This window comes from Thermobia domestica, chromosome 13, assembly GCF_964235325.1.
Source record: "Thermobia domestica chromosome 13, izTheDome1.hap1.1, whole genome shotgun sequence".
Lineage (NCBI taxonomy): Eukaryota > Metazoa > Arthropoda > Insecta > Zygentoma > Lepismatidae > Thermobia > Thermobia domestica.
In genome coordinates this window covers 64,203,307-64,226,504 of record NC_137466.1, presented here as the reverse complement: position 1 = coordinate 64,226,504, position 23,198 = coordinate 64,203,307, and the positions used below count along the sequence as shown (strand labels likewise).

At 33.7% G+C, this 23,198-nt stretch overlaps 2 protein-coding genes across 2 annotated transcripts in view; one reads left to right on the top strand and one right to left on the bottom strand.

Annotated features, from left to right (window-relative positions):
• Nucleotides 1-4,452, top strand: part of LOC145668188 (angiotensin-converting enzyme-like) — a 128,153-nt gene extending 123,701 nt beyond the window's left edge. Inside the window, exon 10 of the mRNA XM_081735829.1 lies at nt 4,180-4,452. Within this exon, the coding sequence (XP_081591955.1) occupies nt 4,180-4,345 (166 nt within the window). The 3' untranslated portion in view covers nt 4,346-4,452. The remainder of the gene's footprint in view (nt 1-4,179) is intronic.
• Nucleotides 4,453-10,719: 6,267 nt separating this feature from the next.
• The window catches only part of D12 (YEATS domain containing 2 homolog D12), a 77,342-nt gene continuing 64,863 nt past the window's right edge, over nt 10,720-23,198 (bottom strand). Inside the window, exons 13-14 of the mRNA XM_081735826.1 lie at nt 21,549-21,678; nt 10,720-14,334 (exon numbers count right to left, since the gene is read on the bottom strand). Coding sequence (XP_081591952.1) covers nt 21,567-21,678 — 112 coding nt within the window. The 3' untranslated portion in view covers nt 10,720-14,334; nt 21,549-21,566. The remainder of the gene's footprint in view (nt 14,335-21,548; nt 21,679-23,198) is intronic.

The window sequence follows — 23,198 nt, the reverse complement described above, 5'->3', positions numbered from 1 at the left end:
AAGTAATGACTAAATTCTGAAGTTCAAGGTTCAAAAATTTGAAATTATTATCGCAGATGTACTTTGAACTTCAGTGTTGTTCCTTAACAATGCACATGCGAAAGACTCAACCTTAAATTCCATATTGATGCAGTCTTTTGAAGAAGTTGTAGCACAGGTGTCACATTTTGGAGTTATTTTAATTTTTATGTGAACAAGATAATTTTCGCGTGTTTCTCATCTTTATTTTAAATTGTGTCTGCAATCTAGTACAGCACAAATGAGAAGCAATTATTCACCATGAAATTGTAAAAGATGAAGGGCTCGAGGCAAGATAGCGTTATGCCACACTTTTACCGAATCGGCAGGAAGTTTCAGAAAATGTTACAGGATAACAGCGCAAGTGCTATAAATCTGTGTTGCCCCATAAGTAAAGTATGATCGTAAACATTTCACCATGAACAACTTGTACCACATACCGGAGAAACACATTGAAAATATAGACTACCATTCCACAAGAAAGAAATGTTCCGACTCTACAATGGAATATATGAAACAGGAGAGTGGTCAAAAGATTTCCTGAAGACGATCATGACATCATTGGTTAAGAAATCAAAACCAGAGAGATGTGAAGACTATAGAACTATTCGTCTCACATCGCATACTAAAAGAAATATGCTTCGAATACCGAATAGAATGTTGCATAGAACAACAAATGAAAAAATTGTGGAGGAACAGTGAAAGATCGAAGACTCGTATATATATAAACCACCAAGTAAGTGATAGAATAGAGGAAGAAATAACAGGAGAGTGCAACTGGAATAGGAGATCGACAGGAATGTTCTCTCGTGCCAATATTATTCAATATCTATTTAGAAGAGACAGTGAAAAAGAGCCTATATAATGAAGACGGTATTTCGGTAGTAGGTAAAATGATTTAAGAGTATACGATTTGCAGATGATATGATGCATGTTGCGGGATTTGAATAAGATGTTTGAAAAGTTGAAGAAAGGCTGTGAAGAATCTGAGATGAAAATAAACGTTAGAAAGACAAAAGTTATGGTAATTGGAACGAAGCGGTTGGGTCAAATATAGAAGTAAGAGGGGAGAAAAGAGAAGAATGGCTAGTTTTCGATATCTGGGTGAAATTAAAACAAGGATAGGAATGACGAGAGAAGCATTTAAGTGGAAGAAAATTCTATTTGGTGGGTTCTTGAATAATGTGTTAAGAAAAGACTCAAAATGCTTTGTGTGGAGTATTGTACTGTACGGGGCAGAAACGTAAACATCACGCAAGTGTTGAAAAAAGACTGGAAGCCTTTGAAATGTGGGCATGGAGAAGAATTAGCTGGGTCAAGCGGAAAACAAATGAGAGGGTGGGGTGCTAGAAATGATGAGGAAGAAAAGATAATTTTAAATATATTTGAAAAAAATAAAAAAAATCGCTTTGACATTGGCTGAGGAGTACTATGAGGGACATGCTAGAGGATTATAGTAGCAGGAAAGAGGGAAGCGAAGAAGGCTACAATTGATGGACGGTATAAAAACAGAAAAATTGTACGTGAAGACGAAGAGGTTAGCTGACGTCCATGGAGCATGGAAGCTTCTCAGTTGCGGCAAGTAGCCTGCCAATAATGTCAGAATGCCTATGATGATCGGTACGTACGATTCTCAATTTCTCTCCTACTTGTACTTGAAACTAGTTGGCTATCTTTTTAACGAATGCAGCTATGATGAACTTCAGAAAATCTGAGACCAGTAATTTGCGATCCAAACTAACTGCCCTTTTCTATAAGGGTAACCAAGGAAGTTCTGTAGTTTTTTCACCCACCACCTTCGAACATCGATATGTCACCCTAACACGTACCTGGAAGATTAAAAGTAGTCTCTATCAGCATGGACGACCTTCTGACAACGTTCTGGAAAGCCATGAATTCCATCGCGGCAGAACTTGGTGGGCCGTGAAGCGAAGAAGGTATTAAGTGCATTTTGTATCTCTACTAGGCATTTGAACTGGCGTCCTTTAAGGTGATTATCCAAGGAATGGAACATGTGATAATCGGACGGTGTAATGTCCGGGGAGTATTGCGGATGCAATAGTGTTTCCCATACAAGGTGTAGAATGGGGTCCCGGGTCATCCTAGCCATGTGGGGCTTAGCTTTGTCCTGTAACAGGAGGACCCTTTTGCGATTCGGAGGCTCCAGAGTTTTGAGTTTTTCTTGAACACGGCTCAAACTGCTGACAGTACACAGTTGCATTGATGCTCTGATTCTTACCAGCTGATAGCAGTTCCCGATGCACGATGCCGCGAGCAGTCCACCAAACACACAACAGGACCTTCTTCTGGAGCAGTACTGGTTCCGGCTGTTTTGGAACCGGTGCTAACCCATGATGACGGCGCCTTCGAGCTTCGTACAGGACCCACTTCTCATCACATGTCAACACCCTATCTAGAAATGGTTCCTTCCTCAGACGAGACAACAAAGAAACACAGGTGTCTGTTGCGTTGCCTTCTGGCCCGGAGTCAAATCATGTGGAACCCATCGACCCAACTCGTAGTGCTTCCCAAGTTGATGGAGGTGCTACCGAATGGTTTCTCCACTCACACTGAATTGTAGTCCCAGTTCCTCACATCTCTGGCCATTGTTCGCCTCAATTGCTGCCTGAAGATCTTCATTTTGTACTCTGTTGATTTTCCGGCACGTGGTGCATCTTCGAGTGGTTTGTCACCGTCTTTAAACTTGTTAAACAACGGTTGCACAGTCCGCGTAGTCACGATACTCTCACCAAAGGCCTGTCATATCCTCCGCCCGCTGCAGCGGCGTTCGACCCCAGTTTGAACTCGTTCAGGATACATATCCTTATGATGCTCTGTGGAGATCCCATGCTCACTCTGTCCTTACGCGAGTTCACGGTGTAACTGAACTGCCACAACCAGGTAGTATGTTGGATATACTCACAGCAACAACTAACCTTCGCCTTATATCCATTTGCATTCAACTCACGGTGTGAGAGCCAATGAAACAAAGATATCCACAAAAAACGACAGAACTTTCTTGTTACCTTTATAGATGTTGAACATTTGTTCCGAGGTATTGCCCTATCCTTTTCAACAGATATTATTACTTTTCTCCTTCTCAGGTTTACTACTTTCCGCTTTACTTATCTGTGTAGGAATGAAGTACCATGTCTTCAGTTTGAAGTTCAAAATCTTACAGGCAGATGTCCCTTCTAAAACCGATGAACGTGAATGAAAACGTGTGTAATTTAATTCGGATATCTAGCTCTCTAAGAATCACTCAAGTGACTGGTTTACCATGTTGTAAATATATCCTGTTTAAATACATATACATACATACCTCTTGGACCGCTCTCTCGGACGAACCATTACTAGGAGAATGGTACGGAGAGCAAATATTTATATCTGCCTAGTCTTATAATATGTCCTGAATAGAAAACTAAGGAAAGGAGGTCCTTTGTCGGACACTATCGCTTCTGGAAAATCTGTTATCTGAAGTAACTCGTTCGATGTTATCGGCTTAGCGTTAGTTGAATTCACACAATTTTTATATCCATCTTAAATAAATATCTACTAAAACCAAAATCATGCAGTCAAACGACAGACTCAGCTTCGAAGGCTTAGTGAAGACAGTCTGTACACATCTGACAATTGTGCACGAAATTTCTAAAATCCTGTACCATGTCTTGTCGCCAAGCTTCAGCTACTGATAACTTTTATCATCTTACTTAAGCCTAAATGGTCTTCATCCTTGTCAGTACATTTGCCTTAAATTCATTGGTAGTAAAAGACATCCTTGTTTGCAAATCATGTCATCCACCAATTCTGGCTGGTATCTGCATTTGAAATGTGTCATGTTGTCCTTACACTTCAACTCATCAGGCAACCTCTTTGACCAAACCTCAATTATTAGTGCTATATTCGTTGCATCCAGTTATCTTTCGCTCACCATTTCTTTCCATGATCGGTCCTTGTAAATATTAAGTAAGCTACATTTCTATTCCTTAAATGTACTTGTGTAACTACCGTACCCTTTACACTTGGTGACCCTTCAGCATTCAATAATATGTTTTACTATGAACGTCCTTGTAAAAATGACATATATTTTATTGTTGTAATATTAATTAAATCCTACCGAATGATCAATAACTATTTTCTGCTTCTCTGTTATTGTTATAGAGCAATGATGTCTTTAGGATCTAGTCACTCATGGCAAGATGCTCTGGAAATGCTTACTGGAACACGACAACTGAATCCACAACCTTTGCTGGAATATTATAAACCCTTACACGAGTGGCTTAGAAAGGAAATTCAAGAACATAATATACCTGTTGGATGGGAATGACAATAAACACGAGTACAAGGCAATATCAAAACAATTATGTAAGGAAACTAATTTAATTGAAAATATAGGCTTCATACACTGTAACTACAAATAAAATAAATTAAAAATTTATTTTTTGCTTTTAAATATAATCTGTTACTTTTATTTCACCTACTTTTAAATTTTAACCAAGTAGCATATGGACATTAGAAGACGGAGACATTTTGATATCGTTGCATGTAAACTTGAATTGAAAAATAGTAATTTGTATTCCATTGAAACGGGTAGGATGTAGGATAACCAATACACTCATTTCAATACTATCTATTTACAGTGTAAAACAACAACGCAGAAATCAAATATTTGGCAAGAAATTGAAAAAGTTTCATAAATTTCATGGGGGTTATTTAATGTCCTTTCAAAATGACCTCAATATCTGTTTCTGTTAGTCAATTTAATTATTTTTGTTTTTGTTTTACACACGCCACAGCAGCGCTGGTGTACCGGTAATTGGTGAAAATCAGAGAAGATTACTTCAGGTTGACGGTTTCAAGATACAATGGAAATATACACTACTAGCACCTATTTTTGAGAAAAGACGGGAAGTCTGGATGTAGGATTTTTAAAATACAAAAACAATAAGTTCGGTCGAATGTTGAACATATATATTTAATGATTAATGAATTACTTTCTTTTGTTATTCCTTTTTGTCTTTCAACATTATTATTCATGTACAAACAATTATAAAATAAAACAATTCACCGTGCTTTCACTCGTGAAACACTATTAAAAAATAACATGAAATCGTCAACAATTTTGCCTGAAGAAGCAACTACAAGACAATTTTAATATAACTTAACAAAACAAACCAGATTTCAAAACAAGTGCATTGACATACTAATAATATAAATCATTGTAATATTGTTTAAAAACTTAGAAACAAAAGAACTCAAACTTCACCACAGTCACTCCCAATTTTTCGTACAAAATAAAACCATTACAATATAGGCATTCGAACACACAAAACAAACTTCATTCACTATTTGAATTTCCGTAAGGATCCAAACCGTATTTGTGTTAGAGGTCTCCACAGATCTGATTTTTTTAGGCCCAGCCGAAATCCGAAATATGATTTTATGTTTTGATTCTTAGCCAGTTTGATTTTCTAATAAACCCGGACTATAGAAATTTACCAGTGATAGCAAAATTGAACGTTAAAAGTATTGGAATGTGATACAAATTAATCCATTAAATTCACACAAAATATTCATAAGAGTAAAATTACAATATATTAGTTATACTGTAGCATATTTAAGGCTCTTCGCTAGCTTACCTTTACTGCATTAAAATTTAATGAATAATTTGACGACAATGAAAATTATCCAAAAGGTAGGAAGTGAGCCTGCTAGTATTTGCAAGATACTATTAAGAAAGTGAGCCAGGTAGTACCCACAAAATGCTATTAAATAAATAAGTTTTCAAACAGCCTCTTATAGACTAAAAATTGGGGTATGTAGTTCATGACGTCCTAATTGCTGGGCACCAAAATTTATATATTATACGCAAAGTCTTGAAAACAAGCTGTACTTCATGTAATAGCATTTTGCAGATACTATCTGGCTCAGTTTCTATATTTTTTGCCTTACTGTCTAAGTTATTTACTTTTTCTTTTTTCTTTTTTTTAAGTAGGGGTGAGCTTACGAAGAACGTTAATACAGCTTGCATGTGGAGTTAAGGTTCGAACTGACTTGAGTAGAACTACCTCTTAGAAATTTAAAACTAAGGTTACAGATCTCTTCTAATATATCTGGTATATATATATATATATATATATATATATATATATATATATATATATTTTTCAAAGAAAGAATTATAACTTGAGAATTGCTGATCTCGGTCAGAAATACAATGAAAAAAGTTCGCTATTATTACTCTGAATACAAAGTCATTTAACAAATTAGTAGTTCTCTCCTTTATTTCATTGAAAAGGAACTATTCACGTATTCGTTTCACGTATTCTTATTTACGTATTCGTAAACCAAGATGGATTATTTCCTTTAATTTGTTTAATATTTTCCTCTCCATTGTGTACGTTGAATAGTTTACGTTTAAGCGCTTCACTCTACGTCAATGTGACAAATTTTAAAAATACCTACGAAATACGTTTCCATAAACGGCTCGAAAAGGCTCAAGAAACGTCGTTATATATAAGCTTCCAACATCAGACTTCAACATTTAAAATATTTCTTATTTGTATTTGCAGGCTGTTCAGCTGTGATTTTGGACAGAACAGAAGCAGATACTTCAATTTGTCGTAGTAGGATAGTTATTAGTCTGAATCGATGTGGCGCTGTAGCCAAAAATTCCTGAGATGACAACACCAATGAGCGAGCAGAAGTCGTTTGCTGATATGCATAAACGGAAAAATGAATGAAATCTTTCAGTTTAACATCCCACAAGTATGTCCTTTAGGCTAAAGAGACGAATGATTAAGGCAAATGAATGATGATAGAAGAATTTGGTGGAATGATAATGTGGAAGGAAATGAGAATACCCGAAAAAACCCACGGATACTATGTTGTGCACCAAAACTTACTTGATTGAACCAGGGACTCCCACACCAGAGGTATAGGCTCTACTACTGAACCACCGTGCCCCTCAATCAATTTTTGAAGACTGATGATGTAGTGAGGGAACAAATTACTGAAAATCCACTATACGGGAAATCACTGACAGAAGTTCCTCGGGAGTCAGTAAGGCAAGCAGCACGAGGTGGATATGAAGAAGTCGACGATACGCAGAGTTCTTCATCGAAGTCTACACCTTACCGTCTACAAAATCTAGATTCTGAATGAATTCAAACCACAAGACCAATCATGCAATTGTTATGCTAGACTGTATAGTTGATTAAAAAAAAAAAAAATTGACGAGGCTACCTTTTATACATTATGACAAATTAATCGGCTCACTATTAGTTTTGAAGTTCGGAAATGCCGAATGCAATGGTAGAACATTGACGAACTGAGACTATCTGAATATTATTTTGTGTGATATTTAATAATTGTATTTAGTTTCCTAAAAAGGAACAGAAAGCATAGAGTTTAATATTCTTTATTTACTTCATTTCTCTTTGCCAGTGTGTCAATTTTTCCTATTGAGACTAGTTAGTCGCAGTTATCTAGTAGGTATATCTTATTAGGTAACATTGCGACTAACTGGTAGATCTCGTATTCATGTAACCATCATGGATATTGGACGATAGAAAAGACTAATCATTACACAATTTCACCTGTATTATGATTTTTTTTTTTTTTTGTATTGGAATTGGCTATTGTATATCGCGAATTATTCATTGTTTTACGGTCTTACTTGTTTTAGCAAGCACAAGCCTACCACTAACTCACTTGGTGGATAGTAATTATTAATATGAAAGCGTGTATCTGTTTCTTTACTTTTTGGAGCGCAGAATGTAACTGTTAGCAACTTTTATCTTTAAGATCTTGCAATATCATATAACATGTCACGCACAACCTTCCTGCTCGAACTAATGATATATTAATACCTGTTTAAGACAGGTAGTTATCAGTAAAATATACAAAGTACAAGTTCTAGAGAGACATCTTTTCAAGTTTTGATGTGCATACCCCTGTCGTTAAATTTTGTGCTTATGGTGTCGTTATTTTACTAGTTTCCCTTTGTTACATTCGTGTTTTGATTATTGTACCCAAAAAGGGTAAGTCGTATAGAAATATACGTATAAGATGAGTGCATTATGGGATAATGATCACATTGACAGATATTCTATTGGTAACGATAGTGTTCATATTCAGTCTTAGTCTACGATAAAAGTATTATCTTCACAGTTTATGCTTCTATCCAGGATATTTATGCATATTAATGACGTAATTCCCGAATAATATAAAAAACGTAATAATTGGTGCCGAAATCTGGGAAATTTGCGACGGTGGTGACGTGTATTGTGAAATAGTGGCAAGTAAATAATCGTAATAACATGTGCGTACAAGCAGAAAATGTGGCTGACTCTTGAACAATAGGATTGTTACGCCTTTTTCGTTCGCAAAGAATAACATCACCATTCTAGTATACTAGATACACTTCGATATATCATATACAGAATATGAAACTGTAAGTCGTTTTTCAATACCATAGTGTCCCACCACTTTGCAGTGATAGCGTCCGAAAATTTTTGAACAATATTTTTTCCAGTCGATAGACTGGGCGTGATGACCCAAATTCTCTGACTTCCACATCCCCAGATATTACTCCATCAGATTTTATATTGTGGTCATAAGTAAGGTCCTATCAGCAAAAAGAATTTGAAAAGCGCACAAGAGAAGCAATATACTTCGTTACATTTAATATGTTGCACAACACATGGTTCTTCGTGCGATCACAGCTGACCACGTGAAAATGTAATCAAAAGTAGGTTGTATGGTAGACCTCTGCACGTTATTGTGTCACTTCTACATATAGTAATTTGTGGGTACATACTTCCCATTACACAATGGTGAAAATTTTGCATTTAAAATTAACGGTTCGAGTTCTGCTCGCGGCCCAGGCCTGCAGAAACTTCTAACACCTCTAATGATCAGTAATGACCATAATAAACATTAACCCTCTATTCAGAGGCGCGCTTTTTTCACTTTCTTGCCATGATAGGTTTTATATATTGGTATTGTACCATCAAATGCCATACTGTTCCATACAATTTCTTCTGTCAATGATTTTGAAACGTAGAGAATTCAAAATATTTCCGTACGATAGTTTTCTTCAAAATGTACGAATTAACTAGCTCATCCCAATGGTTTTGAAAGAAGAAATTATAAAGAATTTCCTTGAAGTTTGATACTGACTTTACAATGGCATGTAAAACGTGAGTCATTCACGTTTTAAGGTAGCAGTATATTTTCTGACTTTCGTAAACAGAAATGTTATTACAATGTTTTGACATTAGATATGTCATTTTCAAATCACATTAAGGTTAATCAAATAAAAGATCCTTAATATGCAGTTAAAGTTATATTTATAGTATTGAAATACTGTAGTAAGGTTCTACTCGAGTTTTTTTTTTTTTTTTTTTTTTTTTTTAATGCTGTCCTTAGGAATTTTTCTTCCCTTCGAAATATATAGTGTGGAAATTAGAAAACGAGACTGGATCTGTAAAATATATATATAAATAACAAGTAATATGTACTTCCTTCGTTTTTATTCAAGAAGAAACCTCCTCTATTCACATACACGTTAATGGAATGACTTCTGGAAGTCTTAGATTGTATTGTTGTTCAAGGTTCTCACCATCGCTTTCTGAATGGTGAAAACATTATTGTATTATATATATATATATATATATATATATATATATATATATATATATATATATATATATATATATATATATATATGATCTCAAGCAACTCTTGAATGATGCTTTTAATTTGAGGAGAAGAAAGTAATCATAGAGGAACAGATCTAGTAAGTACTGAGGGGTGATAACACACAACCACTTTTTAAAGCCCAAAACTCATGACCAACCACTGCAGTTTCTGCTTTTCCTTTAAGAAATGGAGCATAAAACGTACATACAGCCGTGTTTATTTACATCATTCATTATTTGGCAAACAGTCTCCTTATTTACCTTCTACGAGCTGTGATATTATCCCGAGACTTGCATTTCTGTCATTAAAAATTATATCCCACACTCTGTTAATTATTTCATTTGTTCTGACAAAGCCGCTTACATTTGGGCGTTCATCATCTTCCACAGACTGCCTTCCAGTATTGAACCTCTTATTTAAAAAAAACACTAGTGGCTCTGTTCGTTTCTACAGTTCGAGCTGGAAATTTCTGGATGTGTCCTCAAGATCACACGCAAGACTTACCACTATAAAATACTTCCGTGCGAAAATTAACTCCACAGAGAAGGTCTCGTTCCCTAATTGCCGCAGTGTATATCTTGAAATTCACTTCCCTGGAACATAAGTGTGAAGTTCCAGTGTAAATTATTGTGGGAAATTTTTTCTTTAAATAAAAGAGGAACGTTTTTGAGTATTCTGCCCAAAGCCAGTGCTACTAAGCCTGCAGAACAGGTATAGGATGACCAGCTCTGTGATTAAAATAGATACGGACACTTAACAGAGTACTGGTTTGGATCCAACTGTAATAGAACATCATATCCTTCATAACCTCGAAAGGCGTAAAGCAAGCCTCACAGGAAATGGGGATTAGAGAGCTGGAGAAAAATAAACTAACGTTTAGGATTTGAATAAATGTGCATATGCATTAAGTAAATTTTGACTTTATTCCTCCGATATAGATCACAATGACTTCTTCTAGTGTTAAGATGGTAGAAGCGAAATGAAAATTAATGAAAATTATTGGTTTCTTGTGCTTCTTAAATATTTATTAATGCTTTCGTAATTTATGAATCATTCTTTGAGTTTGTTTAGCAATCGTTTATAATAAAGTAGTAGGAACTGGAAATTCAATAAATAATTACGCTATTAATATGGTAATCTTTTGGAGAGTTTAACGCTTCATTTTTAGCACACAGGTTATACAATAAATAGACCAACAATTTAACGTGGTTTACTCTCATTGCAGATTAAACCAAGATCTCTTGGCAACGAAGCCAAGAACGCTAACAATTACATATGCTCAGGAAATATTGGAATTACAGTAGGTTCAAAGCGCAATTGATGCAAGATAATCAGCAAGTTTAAAAAAATAAAATAAAATAAAATAAAATAAAAATAAACCGATATAAAATATTACACTTGTTACAGTTCTTAAATGAAGATTATCCTGATTGAACTGAAGAATTACAGCTTACCCGTAAGCAAACAAGCAGATCCTGGGTTTCATAACTTCATTCTTTGATTAGGTAATGTCTACAGTGAATGATGTCTGATTGAATTCTATTAATCTTTTCGATGACATAAAAATACAGCGTAAATAATACATGTACTTCGTAAACATTTTGAGAAAAAAAAATGAATACTGTATTATCAGGAGCAAATCAAATGAAGAATGAAATTCTGGAAAACCCTATAACAAAAGCTTAGAAAAATGTCAAGACGTCTTAAAAATATCATTTCCTCGTAATTTCATATATAGCAATTATTTTGATTTGTTTCATAATAATTTCTTCCTTTAAGGTAGTAGTACTTTGTTACTTAGTAACTATCAAAATTGAAATTCAATACACTTATCAGTATTTTATATAAATACATTACGCTAGAAACAACTTTGTACAACTGGAGACAATTTGCTTGAATTTGATTTTACATATGCTTACTGACAAGACGGAAATTCAAGTTCAAGATTCAACCTGTTCCGAATATATTATTCGCACACATTGAATTATACTTTCCTTTACAATTGTGTTCTCATTATTAATTCACAAAATAATATTTCATACTGAACTATTAACCCTTTAAAAATATAACAAGTTGATAATACACTGATGTGCAAAGTTTAAGGAGCAATATTTCTAAAGGTGTTATAACTACAGAATCTAACGAAACAGCCTGAGACGATACTTTGCGAAACTGTTGGAGTTTAATCGAGACGTCGGGGTCATTATGTGGTAACACAAACTGGCAAGAAGTCGTACAAGAATAAATAAGATTACCACAAGAAATTATTGACAATCATATATTCCACGATCTGACAATCTGATATTTCTAATTAGATAAACCAAATTTTTGGTGTTCCATATGTTTTCAAATGCACTGACTGAGTTCATCGTCAGTTTTATTCTCTCTGACGATGAACATAGACAAAGCATTTGAAACGTAAGTTAAAATAAATAAAACACGAATGGAACACGCAAAAATGAGTTTACTTAATATGTACTTCCGGTTAACGGTACCCATATTCCCTACTAAAAACTATTTCCCCCACTTCCTCTCTTATTCATATATCTTTACGAGTGAGACATCTGTAGAACGGAAGCGGCAGCCATGATATATGACCATTTCTAAATGGAGTCCTGCATCATTGTGCATTCTCTGTTATGACTGTGTACCTTTTACTTCGGTAAATCGCAGTTCTTTTTATATATTTTCCAAATTCAAGTCACTCATGTGAGAAGCTACAAGGGAAGGCCAACTGGTCCTTACGTTTTGCACGTCAGTGTAATATTCGATGAGACAATGATCCATACACATTAAACGTATCTTTTGAACTCGGTTTAACAGGAGTCAGCCTATAACCTGAGATTAACAGTACATAATTTTGCTATTCACTGAATGCAATGTCTTGAAAATCATGAATCAAAATCCTGATGCACTGAAGATATTACCTTATATGTTTCACTGTACAATAAATCGCTGTAAAAATGTTGTAACATATCAGATTACATATTAACTCCAGTAGCATGTTTTAAATCAATTATCAGAATTAATTACTGCTCCCAATTTATCATTAAAGAAAATATCACATTTCACGACTTCTTAATGCTATTATAATAACATCCTTCTTTCAAGTAACTAAAGTCGATTGGTATTTCTGAGAGAAAGGTTTAAAACGAAAGTAGATATTAATTTTTTAAATATATATTTTGGTAATAATGGAATGAATAAATTAAATATGTAATACATAAAACGGAATATTGATCTATGAGCAAGCACACAAAAATTATGACAGGAATAATTTAATACAGGGTTCTGTAACGTTCTCATCTGATTATAGCCTGAAATCGGCTAATCGTATTTGAACGAAATGCCTACAGTTCGAAAGAGGGAGTGTTTTAAGTTTATACACATATACGATTTTAAAGTGCTGTAATGGCTTGAAAACATACAAATTTGTTACAAGATGCAAAATAATAGTAGTTACATCAAACTTTCAGTTCCCAAATGTTCAATGTGACCTTCTCCGAATGCACGGCATGCAAGTCGATAGTCAAATTTCCCATTGAATACTGACGGAAGTTCGCATGCAGACTAATGGTTTTGGAGGGATATATCAACAGCTTCATCGCTCCTGCACACTAGCAATGTCTCCCGTCAACCAAATGAAACTTTCCAACTGTAGGCGTGTTCATATACATACAATTGGTCAATTTTAAGCTACCACTTGAAAATTGGATGAAGACTTTACACACACCACGTATTTTATTCCTAATTTTGTTGTATTTGTATTTACGAAGTTTGTTTGTTACTGGTTTTTGTTTCATAATGTTTTAACATTCTTAGAAGTTATTTTAGATTATTATTATTAAATTCATTATAAATTCCTATCAAAATTACAATGATACATGTGAAAGGAAGTTTTCGAATATAAGCAAACAACGATGGAAGATAATACAATAGTTATATCCTAACAACGATTCAGTTTCTGTAATAAGGTAATAGCAAATATAATAATAATAACAGTAATAAGAAAGACAATAAAGTGAGAGTTTTAAATTAGCAAGTATCAGTATGTCAGTAATACTATGACATACCTAATTTCTCAAAATAGGAAATCAAAATATCCACATAATCGTTTAACAATATACTTAAGCAATTGGTATCTTAAGACATATCTTCGGAAGTTTCACTCAACGCAGTAACTTAATACTTGTTGGTAACGATTTGTGTTTCATTATAAATAAAACCAAAATATACAGTAAAGAGTAGATAGCCAATTGAAGAGGTTACAATTTATACAAAATATGTACATACGATCTTCATTCTCTTCATATCTTTCGTTGGTTACAATGAAGACATCTTTCAAGAAATATTTTCTTTAATAATGCAAAAGCGTGTCCTTCAAATCTCTTACGCAAAAACGAAATATATGTTATCAAATCAACGACCATTCTTTCCATTTTTTTCCAGAATACATTATGTTTGTATCTTCATGCTGATTTCATTTGCAGATCATACGAAATCACTTTATCTGTAAGCATTTTATGGTAACGTTGTCTTTCTGTGAAGGAGTTCAAGGATTCGTCCGATCCTTGGTTGATGAAATGGAAGAGAGCTGTTTACGTCTAATACCTAAAAAGTTCAAAATTCAGAATGAATTACAAAAATTATTTTTTCCTAATGAAAATACTCCACATTCTTTAGGAAAAAAAAAAATCCAAAACTGAGCACAGACAGAAATAACATACAAAGACTGAAAAAGTATTGACTGGACCGGAACTAGAACCTGGGATCTCCGGCATACCGTGCCAATATGTCAACTACTACGCCACCCAGTTCGCCAAACCACAACAGCCAAACACTCTCTTATTCCTGTAGTCGGTGCTCTCTACTCCGATTTAAATCGGTTGTTTCCTCCTTTCATTAATACAGACGGAAGTACTTTACACAGAGAATAGAATAACATCATTACTAATTTCATCAGCTAAAGTAACATATATATATAAGATTAATTTTTTTATTACAATATTTTTGAGAGAAGATTACTGAATGCACAACACAGATAACAATTTACTTACTATGGTTACACTGAACCTATAACGCTTTAAAAATGTGTCTTCTGGTTTGTGAAGTGGTCCACGTTATAACTACGATCACAGAAAAAGCGGTGAAATAATTATAATTTAAGAAAAGAAATAGGATATTTATCAGTAGTTTAGTGCACCGAGTTTTGTACATGGATATATATAATTCTGGCAAATTTGAAATGTGTGATGAATTTCAACTGGGATCTGTAATTATTACTTTGTATTGATATAACTTTTAAATAATTATGTAATTCCAGTAAGTTCCACTGTTTGTTGCAATCAGTGGCGGCTCCAGGGTTCTACAACAGGGAAGTCATAACGACTATGGCGGCTAAACCGGTTTTGTACCTCTCCTCTGTAAAGTCAGTCTCAGTCTTCAGGACCTCTACTAATTTTTCACTTAGACAGCATTCTTTAAATACTGACGTGAGGTACAAATATTAGAGAAAAGAAATAACAACGAATTTGACATTGCATAATCATATATCCAGTACATGTCCTACAAGAAAATAAAAAATGAAATATTTGAGTTTTACGTCCGACGGTTATGCCGGTTACGCTAAAGGAGGAGACGGTGATGATGAGAAATGAATGAAATGGTGGAATGAATAAAGTGGGAAGAAATGGGAGAACCGCGATCCTATGTCCTACAAAATTGTTTAATTATAGATACTTTACTCAGCATAAAGAATTCAAGCTATTCAAGAAGTGGAAAATAATTGCAGTTGTCAACACTGTTCAATTATTTCTTTAAATTTCTCAATTGATTCTGTAAAAATTGGTTACATACTTATTATCGCACATAGTTATTAACAGTGCAATTTGAAACGGATACAAAGAACTAAGTAATGATGAAAAGTTAATTAACCTCATACCATACTTATGCGATTCTAAGACGCACTGTTTGTCTCCAAAATCAAGGCGCGTCTTAGATTTGAGTTATACAAATTTAGGCCAGATTAGGTGCTAATCCCGTTAGTCACGATTCTGTAGAGAATGTGTATTTTGTGTGTTTTTGGCCATCAAAAGTGGAAAAACTGGAAAAGATAGTGATGCTGATGAGGAAACAGATGATAAGCAGTAACGTGTCAGTATTGTTTTTGCGAGTGAGAGTGCAAAACAGAAGAAAAGAAACAAGTTTAAATAACTGCTCAATAATTATATATATATATATATATATATATATATATATATATATATATATATATATATATTATATGTGTGTGTGTGTGTGTGTGTGTGCGTGCGTGTGCGTATATACTGGTATAATATGATAGTATGATACCGATAATGGATTGCTATAAAACTGAGGCAAGCAAGTGTTGTACCGTAATTACATTAGGGGAATGAAGTACCAGCAGATGCACATGAATGTACCGCAAATTCCAGCAGTAAGTTCAATGTTTCTTTATTTTCCCATAACATTATCTGTTTTCCTATGTTTATTATTTTTTTCTTTTTTCATTCTTTAAAATCAATGCAGTGTAGTTTTTTTTTTTTTTTTCATTTTCGCCAAGGGTGCGTCTTACATTCGAGAACTTTTTTTCAATTTTTTCTTCAAAAATTGGGGTTGCGTCTTACATTTGAGGCCGTCTTAGATTCGTGTAAATACAGTATATTAATTTGTAAAACAGGAACACGAGTAGTTTCATGATGCATTGAAATTCAAGTACTCACTCGACTACTTATTTTCAGCACGAAGACGCAGACCTATTGTTTAACGATGGATCTCAATCGCACGTCCCTAACCATATATACATGACAAAGTTCCAAAATATGCGTGAAAATCCTTACGTGTAACGGGAAATGAATTTACTGAACCCTCAGTGAGTTGCATGCCTTAACTCTACCTTACGTGACTTAACAATTGGCTATACTCTACTTATAAAATATATATTATAAAATTGAAAGTGACTATGTTTGTGACTCTTAATCTCTTGAACCACCAGACCGATCTCGATCAAATTCTCAACATAGATGAGGTTCGGACCTGGAAGTGTTTTTATCATTTCATTTTGACGGTAGAACTTAGGGGAGGAGGAGGAATTAAAAAAAAAAAAAATAAAAATAAAAATAACTCTTTGAACCAAATGACCAATCTTGATCAAATTTTGAACATGGATGAGGTTCGTGTCTGGGAAGTTTCTATCGTTTCACTTTGACGGAGCAACGTTGGGGAGGGAGTGGAGGGGAAGATATACAAAAATCAATAACTAATAAATCGACCTCAATCAAAATTTTCAACATAGATGAGATTTAAACCTGGGAAGTTTTCTGTCATTTCACTTTGACGGTAGATCTTAGGGGAGGGGTAGGGAAGGAGAAGAAATATACGAAAATTAATAAAATTTAATAACTCTTGAACCACTCGTCTGATCTCTACCAAACTTTCAACATAGATAGGGTTCGGGCCTGGAATATTTTCGTCATTTCACTTTTACGGTGTGGGTTTCCTTGGGTTCTCTCGTTTCCTCTCGCTTTCTTCATTCCACCATTTCATTAATTCTCATCATCACCGTCTCCTTTAGCCTAGCCGGCATATCCGTGGGACGTAAAATTCAAAAATTTCATTTCATTTTTACCTTTACGGTGCAACGTAGGATAGGTGATATATATATATATATATATATATATATATATATATATATATATATATATATATATATATATATATATATATATATATATATATATATATATATATATATATATATATATATATATATATATATATATATATATATATAATAAATAAAAGTGTTTTTGTGACTATATCACTTTTAAACCACCCGACTGATCTTAAATTTTCAAAACAGATGAGGTTCGGGCCTGGGATGGTATTTATCTATTCACTTTGACGATAGAACTTAGAGGAGGGGGATGAGAGGGTATATATATATATATTTAACTTCATAGGTTTTGAACCACGATTTCGATCATATTTTCAACCTGGAAGTTCGAACCTGAGATGGTTTTTGTCATATCACTTTGACGGTGTAACTCAAGGGAGGGGGAGAGATATTAAAAAAATGATCGAAAATGACCGATATTAGTGTCGAATCTTTAATTTTTGGATCGTTGAGATGAGCAGTGACACTTCTGATGCCGTTTAAATCCAAACTCTGTCTGGCAACTGAGGGGAAAGGGAGGGGGAGATATATAAAAATAATCGAAAATGACCGATATCAAAGAGAGCTTTAGTAATAGTAAAAGCGACTAACTATTTATTTATTTATTTCATTTTCCGCGTTAAGAACTTAGCGTTCATGGCTTCGTCAAGAGATACAGTTACTATTACAATTAATAATAACAATAATTACACGAGAAACGCTACAATTAATAATATAATTATTTAAAAAATAATATATAATAATATATATAATAATAATACAAAATATATACGTAACAATAAAACTTAAACTAAAAGTGTATTTTTAGAGATAATATAAATTGTAATTTTATATATATTTCAAAATTCAAATAAATTTTAATATTTACATTACAAAGAAAGATCACACTGAAGATATTGATCTAAACCATAGAAAAGATGTTTAAGTAACAGTAACTTGAGGTGTCTTTTAAACTGCAAGTTTGGCATTCGTTTGACACGATCTGGTAATTTATTATAAAGTTTTATTCCTATGTGGTGTAACGAATTTTGAGTTCTTGTTAGATGGAAATTTTGTATATGAATATGATTGGTTGTTCTTGTGTTGTATTGGTGTAGGTCCGAATTGAGTTGGAAGTTTCTTTTATTCATATGTATGAAGGATGTTGTTTCGAGAATGTATATACACGGCAATGGTAATATTTTAAGTTTTTGAAACAGTGGTCTACTTGGTGTATGAAACGGAACTGATAACATTATTCGTACATTTTCTTCTGCATTGTAAATACTTTCTTCGCATAACAGGTTTTATCCCAGAAAATGATTCCATACGATAGAATTGACTGCATCAATCCGAAATAAATTGTTTTCAATGTTTCTGTAGTTAGAATCTTACTAACTTTACGTATAAGATATATTTTCGCGCTTAGTTTCCTCAACAAATTATTCACGTGATCATACCATGTCAACTTAGAGTCTAATTTTAACCCTAAAAATTTACAAGTGTCAGATACCTGCATGAGTTCCCCGTCTATACGTATTTGATGTATATTTAGAGTGTTCAGTTTTCCTTCATTGAAACTCATTATAGTTGTTTTCGCTGTATTTAAGTTTAGTTTGTTTGCTTTTATCCATTCTGCAATTTTATCTGTCGTGTTCTTAAATATGAATTCCTCGGAGCAAATGTTATTTGGAATTTCAATTAAAATGTTTGATTTGGAATTTCAATTAAAATGTTTGTATCATCCGCAAAAAGTACGCTTTTGTTTGGAACTATATAATCGGAAAGATCGTTAATGTATATAAGGAAAAGTATAGGACCTAATATTGATCCATGTGGAACTCCGTGCCTAATGTGTCTTACCTCTGACTTGGTTGGACCTGTTTCTACATATTGCATGCGGTTAGTCAAATAGGATTAGAGCCATAAATTAGCATGACCTCTAATACCATAACTACGCAATTTATTCAATAAAATTTTGTGATTAACAAGGTCAAAGGCTTTTGTGAGATCCAGAAAAATTCCATATATTTTATTTCTTCTCTCTCTCGCTTTATATGTGTCACTTAGAAAAGCAATTACAGCATTGTTAATTGACTTGCACTTCCTAAACCCGAATTGGCTCTTCGTGAAGATATTATTCTTTTCCAAAAAGGGCACCAATCTGTTATACATAACTTTTTCTAAAATTTTGGAGAAAACAGATAGAATAGAGATAGGACGATAATTTCCTGGGTCAGTAGTTGATCCTTTTTTGTGTACAGGTCTTATTTTTGCAAGTTTAAGATCTTCTGGAAATGTTCCTGTTTCAAGGGAGGAATTGTATATATCAGTCAACGGTATTAGGAAATATTCGGCACACATTTTAAGCAAATAATAAGGAATATCGTCGGGCCCGGAAGATCTTTTCGTCTTCATTTTTTTAATAATCGATCTTATTTCTACCTCTGTGGTAGGTATTAAGTATATAGATACAGAATTACTAGATAATTTTATGTTGTTAGTCTTTTCAGACTCAGAATTTGAGTAGGTTTTCGCAACATTGGCAAAAAAATCATTAAGTAGGTTTGCAATATGGTGTTTATTGGTTATTTCTTGGGCATGGTGTACTATTTTTTTAATACCTATTTTTTGCGGCTTTGATGCGGTTGACTGTTCGTTTACTACTTGCCATAGTGTTTTGTTCTTGTTATCAGATTTAGATATCCTATTTGATGTGTGCATTTTCTTTGCTTCTTTTATTAGTCCTTTCAGAATACTTCTATATTTATTAAAATATTCTTTTATTTTCCTATTATTCGTCCTTTTCAGAATTGTATTTAGTTGTTTCTTTCTCATGCAGGAATTAATTATGCCTCGTGTTATCCAGTTGCATCTAGTTTTGTGAGAATATACCTTTATCTTCTTAAGTGGAAAGGCTATTTCGAAATAGTGCCTAACGGTATTAATGAACTGTCTGTATTTATTGTTTACGTCATTTTCTAGTAATGTGTCCGTCCGGTCTTCCTTGCTAAGAAGATATTGAAAGTACTTAACGTTCGGGTTGAAGTGTTATGTTTATTTGAACTGCATTATGGTCGGAGAGTAATGTGTTAAAATTATTTGCTTTAAAGGATGTAGTTTTATTATCTATTATAATTTGATCTATACTATTTTTCTTAATTTAACCCAGCGAAGCGGGTAATTGATACTAGTATCTTATAATTATTTATTTGAATTACAAGCTTAATACTTAAATATTTGTCTGTAGCTTTGCATCTTGCATTCACAACAACATTTCAGAGTAAATGAATTTAAAATATAGTTCAAGAATATGCATTCTTTCTGTAAAGCCTTGTGGGAGAAAAAAAAATAATAAAAATACATCACGTGTTATTAAGTTTTGAAATCCTAAAATGCATTACGAAAGTATTTCATTTTTCTTCACAATAATTTACATATGAGTGTCGTAAAGAAAATACAATCCTTTGTAGAAAACCTACATCGAGACTTAAGCTAATCTCTCATGGACATCCGAGTTGCTGACTCCATATTAAAGTAACTAAAATGTTTATGCCATTGCTTCTTATTCCTATACAGGAATAAATGTACATTATTGGTTTTATTAATTATTTACTGTATTGATTGAGAAGGTACGTGATTTTGTGACTACATTACAGAGCCGCTCCTGGCTGCAACCAAAAATCTGAAGAACTTATTGCAAAATGTGGTTAAAGCCGATATTTGATCCTGACGAAGGATGCAAGATTTATGTACCCTAAATATCGACATTGTCCATACAGAAATACTACGGAGGTTAGTAATTTCTTGTCCAATATCAGATCTACATGGTTTCCCATATCCAACATAGAACATTACAGATTAATACTCTCTCACTAAGGCATCTTTGAGACAACCGCAAAAAAATTTGATATAATTACTAACTACAACTGACAGACCAGAGTTCACGAGAATCCAAGCGATTAGTATGCTTGCTTTTAATACATATTGTCCCGGATTCGATACTTGGTGGAAGAATGGTCAGTTTGAATTTACCTACAAGATATAATCATGAGAGGTTAAAATAAATAAAAGAGTGGAAATCTTCAACTACTTAATATGGGCACTGCACTTCAACGAAAAGAGTTAACAGTATTTGAAGAATATTTACCTATGTTGTACTTCCCAGTCATGTCTTATGGTCAATTTCAACTCCTATGCCTTCATTCGTGAATAAATCAAATTCTGGTCGTTGTAGCAAGGCTCGAGTAACATCTCCCAACTCAATACTTTCTGGTTTCCTGGAAAATAACAACATAATTTAAATAAAAGCTGCGTTGAAATTTATTTGAATATCTTTCCCTACTGACTTTGTGCTGCTAACACCCTTTCTTTGCTTGCTCATTCTCCAGTCCGATCTCCTATTAAACATGTGATGCACTCAAGTTATTTTGACCACTACTCAAATATTAGATTCAAACTGATACCCACAATATGCATGGCGACAGTGCAATAAAAATATTAACCTATTGTATTTTATACCCTAAACGACGTACCAGAAATATCTTGTACTGGACAAAGTATTTCTATAATAATTTTAATTGTTTGTGGCAAATATGATTTTTAACAACTTACTCCTGACGAACTATTCTATTTGGCAATGAATGTCAATTTCTACGTGGAAACATTATCTTCAATGGCAATTCTGAATGTCCTGTTGTCCTAATGTAAATAAAACTACTATATCTTGAGGGCTGATCGATAAAGAATGATCATAAATGAATAAAACATAATTATCTGCATTAATTCTCCAAATAATGATGGTCTTTTTCAGAAAGTCCCCATTACATGCAATGCACTTGTCCCAATGATTTTGCCAGTCATCAAAGACATGCCTGAAGTCATTTTTGGACAGATCCTTAAAATCGCCTCCGCAGCTTTCAGCACTGCCCCTGAAGATGTGAAACGCCGTCCCAGGAGGCGTTTCTTCAAAGTTGGAAAAAGAAAGAAATCACAAGGGGCTAAATCAAGGCTACATGGAGGATGGGGTACACACGGAACGCTGATCTTTGCAAGATAGTCAACAGAAATTCTGTATTGTTCTTTGCGTGTCACTTCCATACTGCCTTACGCGAAACTGAAAATACGTGTGCTTGAACGGCTGCCAAGGTTATAATCCTGACTTTCAAACCTGCTCGATCTATTCGTCATTTCTCCCACTACATAGATGTGTTTAGTTTTTCTGTGCCTTGCTGTTGTATTCACCTCCTAAACACTGATGACCGGTCCTTATTGAACAGTCTACGTATCTAAATACAAAATATGTGAAGTATCTAATATACAATAAATGCTATTGTAGAGTGTCTACTAAATTTTTGATTGTGAATTCCAGATTTTTTCCAGGTCCTTCCAGGACTATATATATTATTATCCAAGTCTATATATTTTTTATAAAAATAAAGAAAAGCTGTTATTGTTAATAACTCCTATCAAAAGCTCGGTTGAGAAAAATGTGCAGTAAGTAACAGAAGCAAGCAGAGTTCTCACCTTTAACTGTCGCTGACAGAAGTAACTGTTTTACATTTTGATTATACTACTTAAGGAAATTCTAAGAACTATTGATTTAAATTCTAAGTATATGTAAATTTATTTTATTGCATGTTGCTGAATATTCTTTTTGGATGGGGAATATTCATTTAATACTCATACAATGGATCATCATATTGATTCACTGAAAGTAGGAGAATAGATACAGGGTGTCAATAAACCATATTGACAAACTGAAACGATTCTTCGCATCAAAATAGAAAAAAAAAAAAAA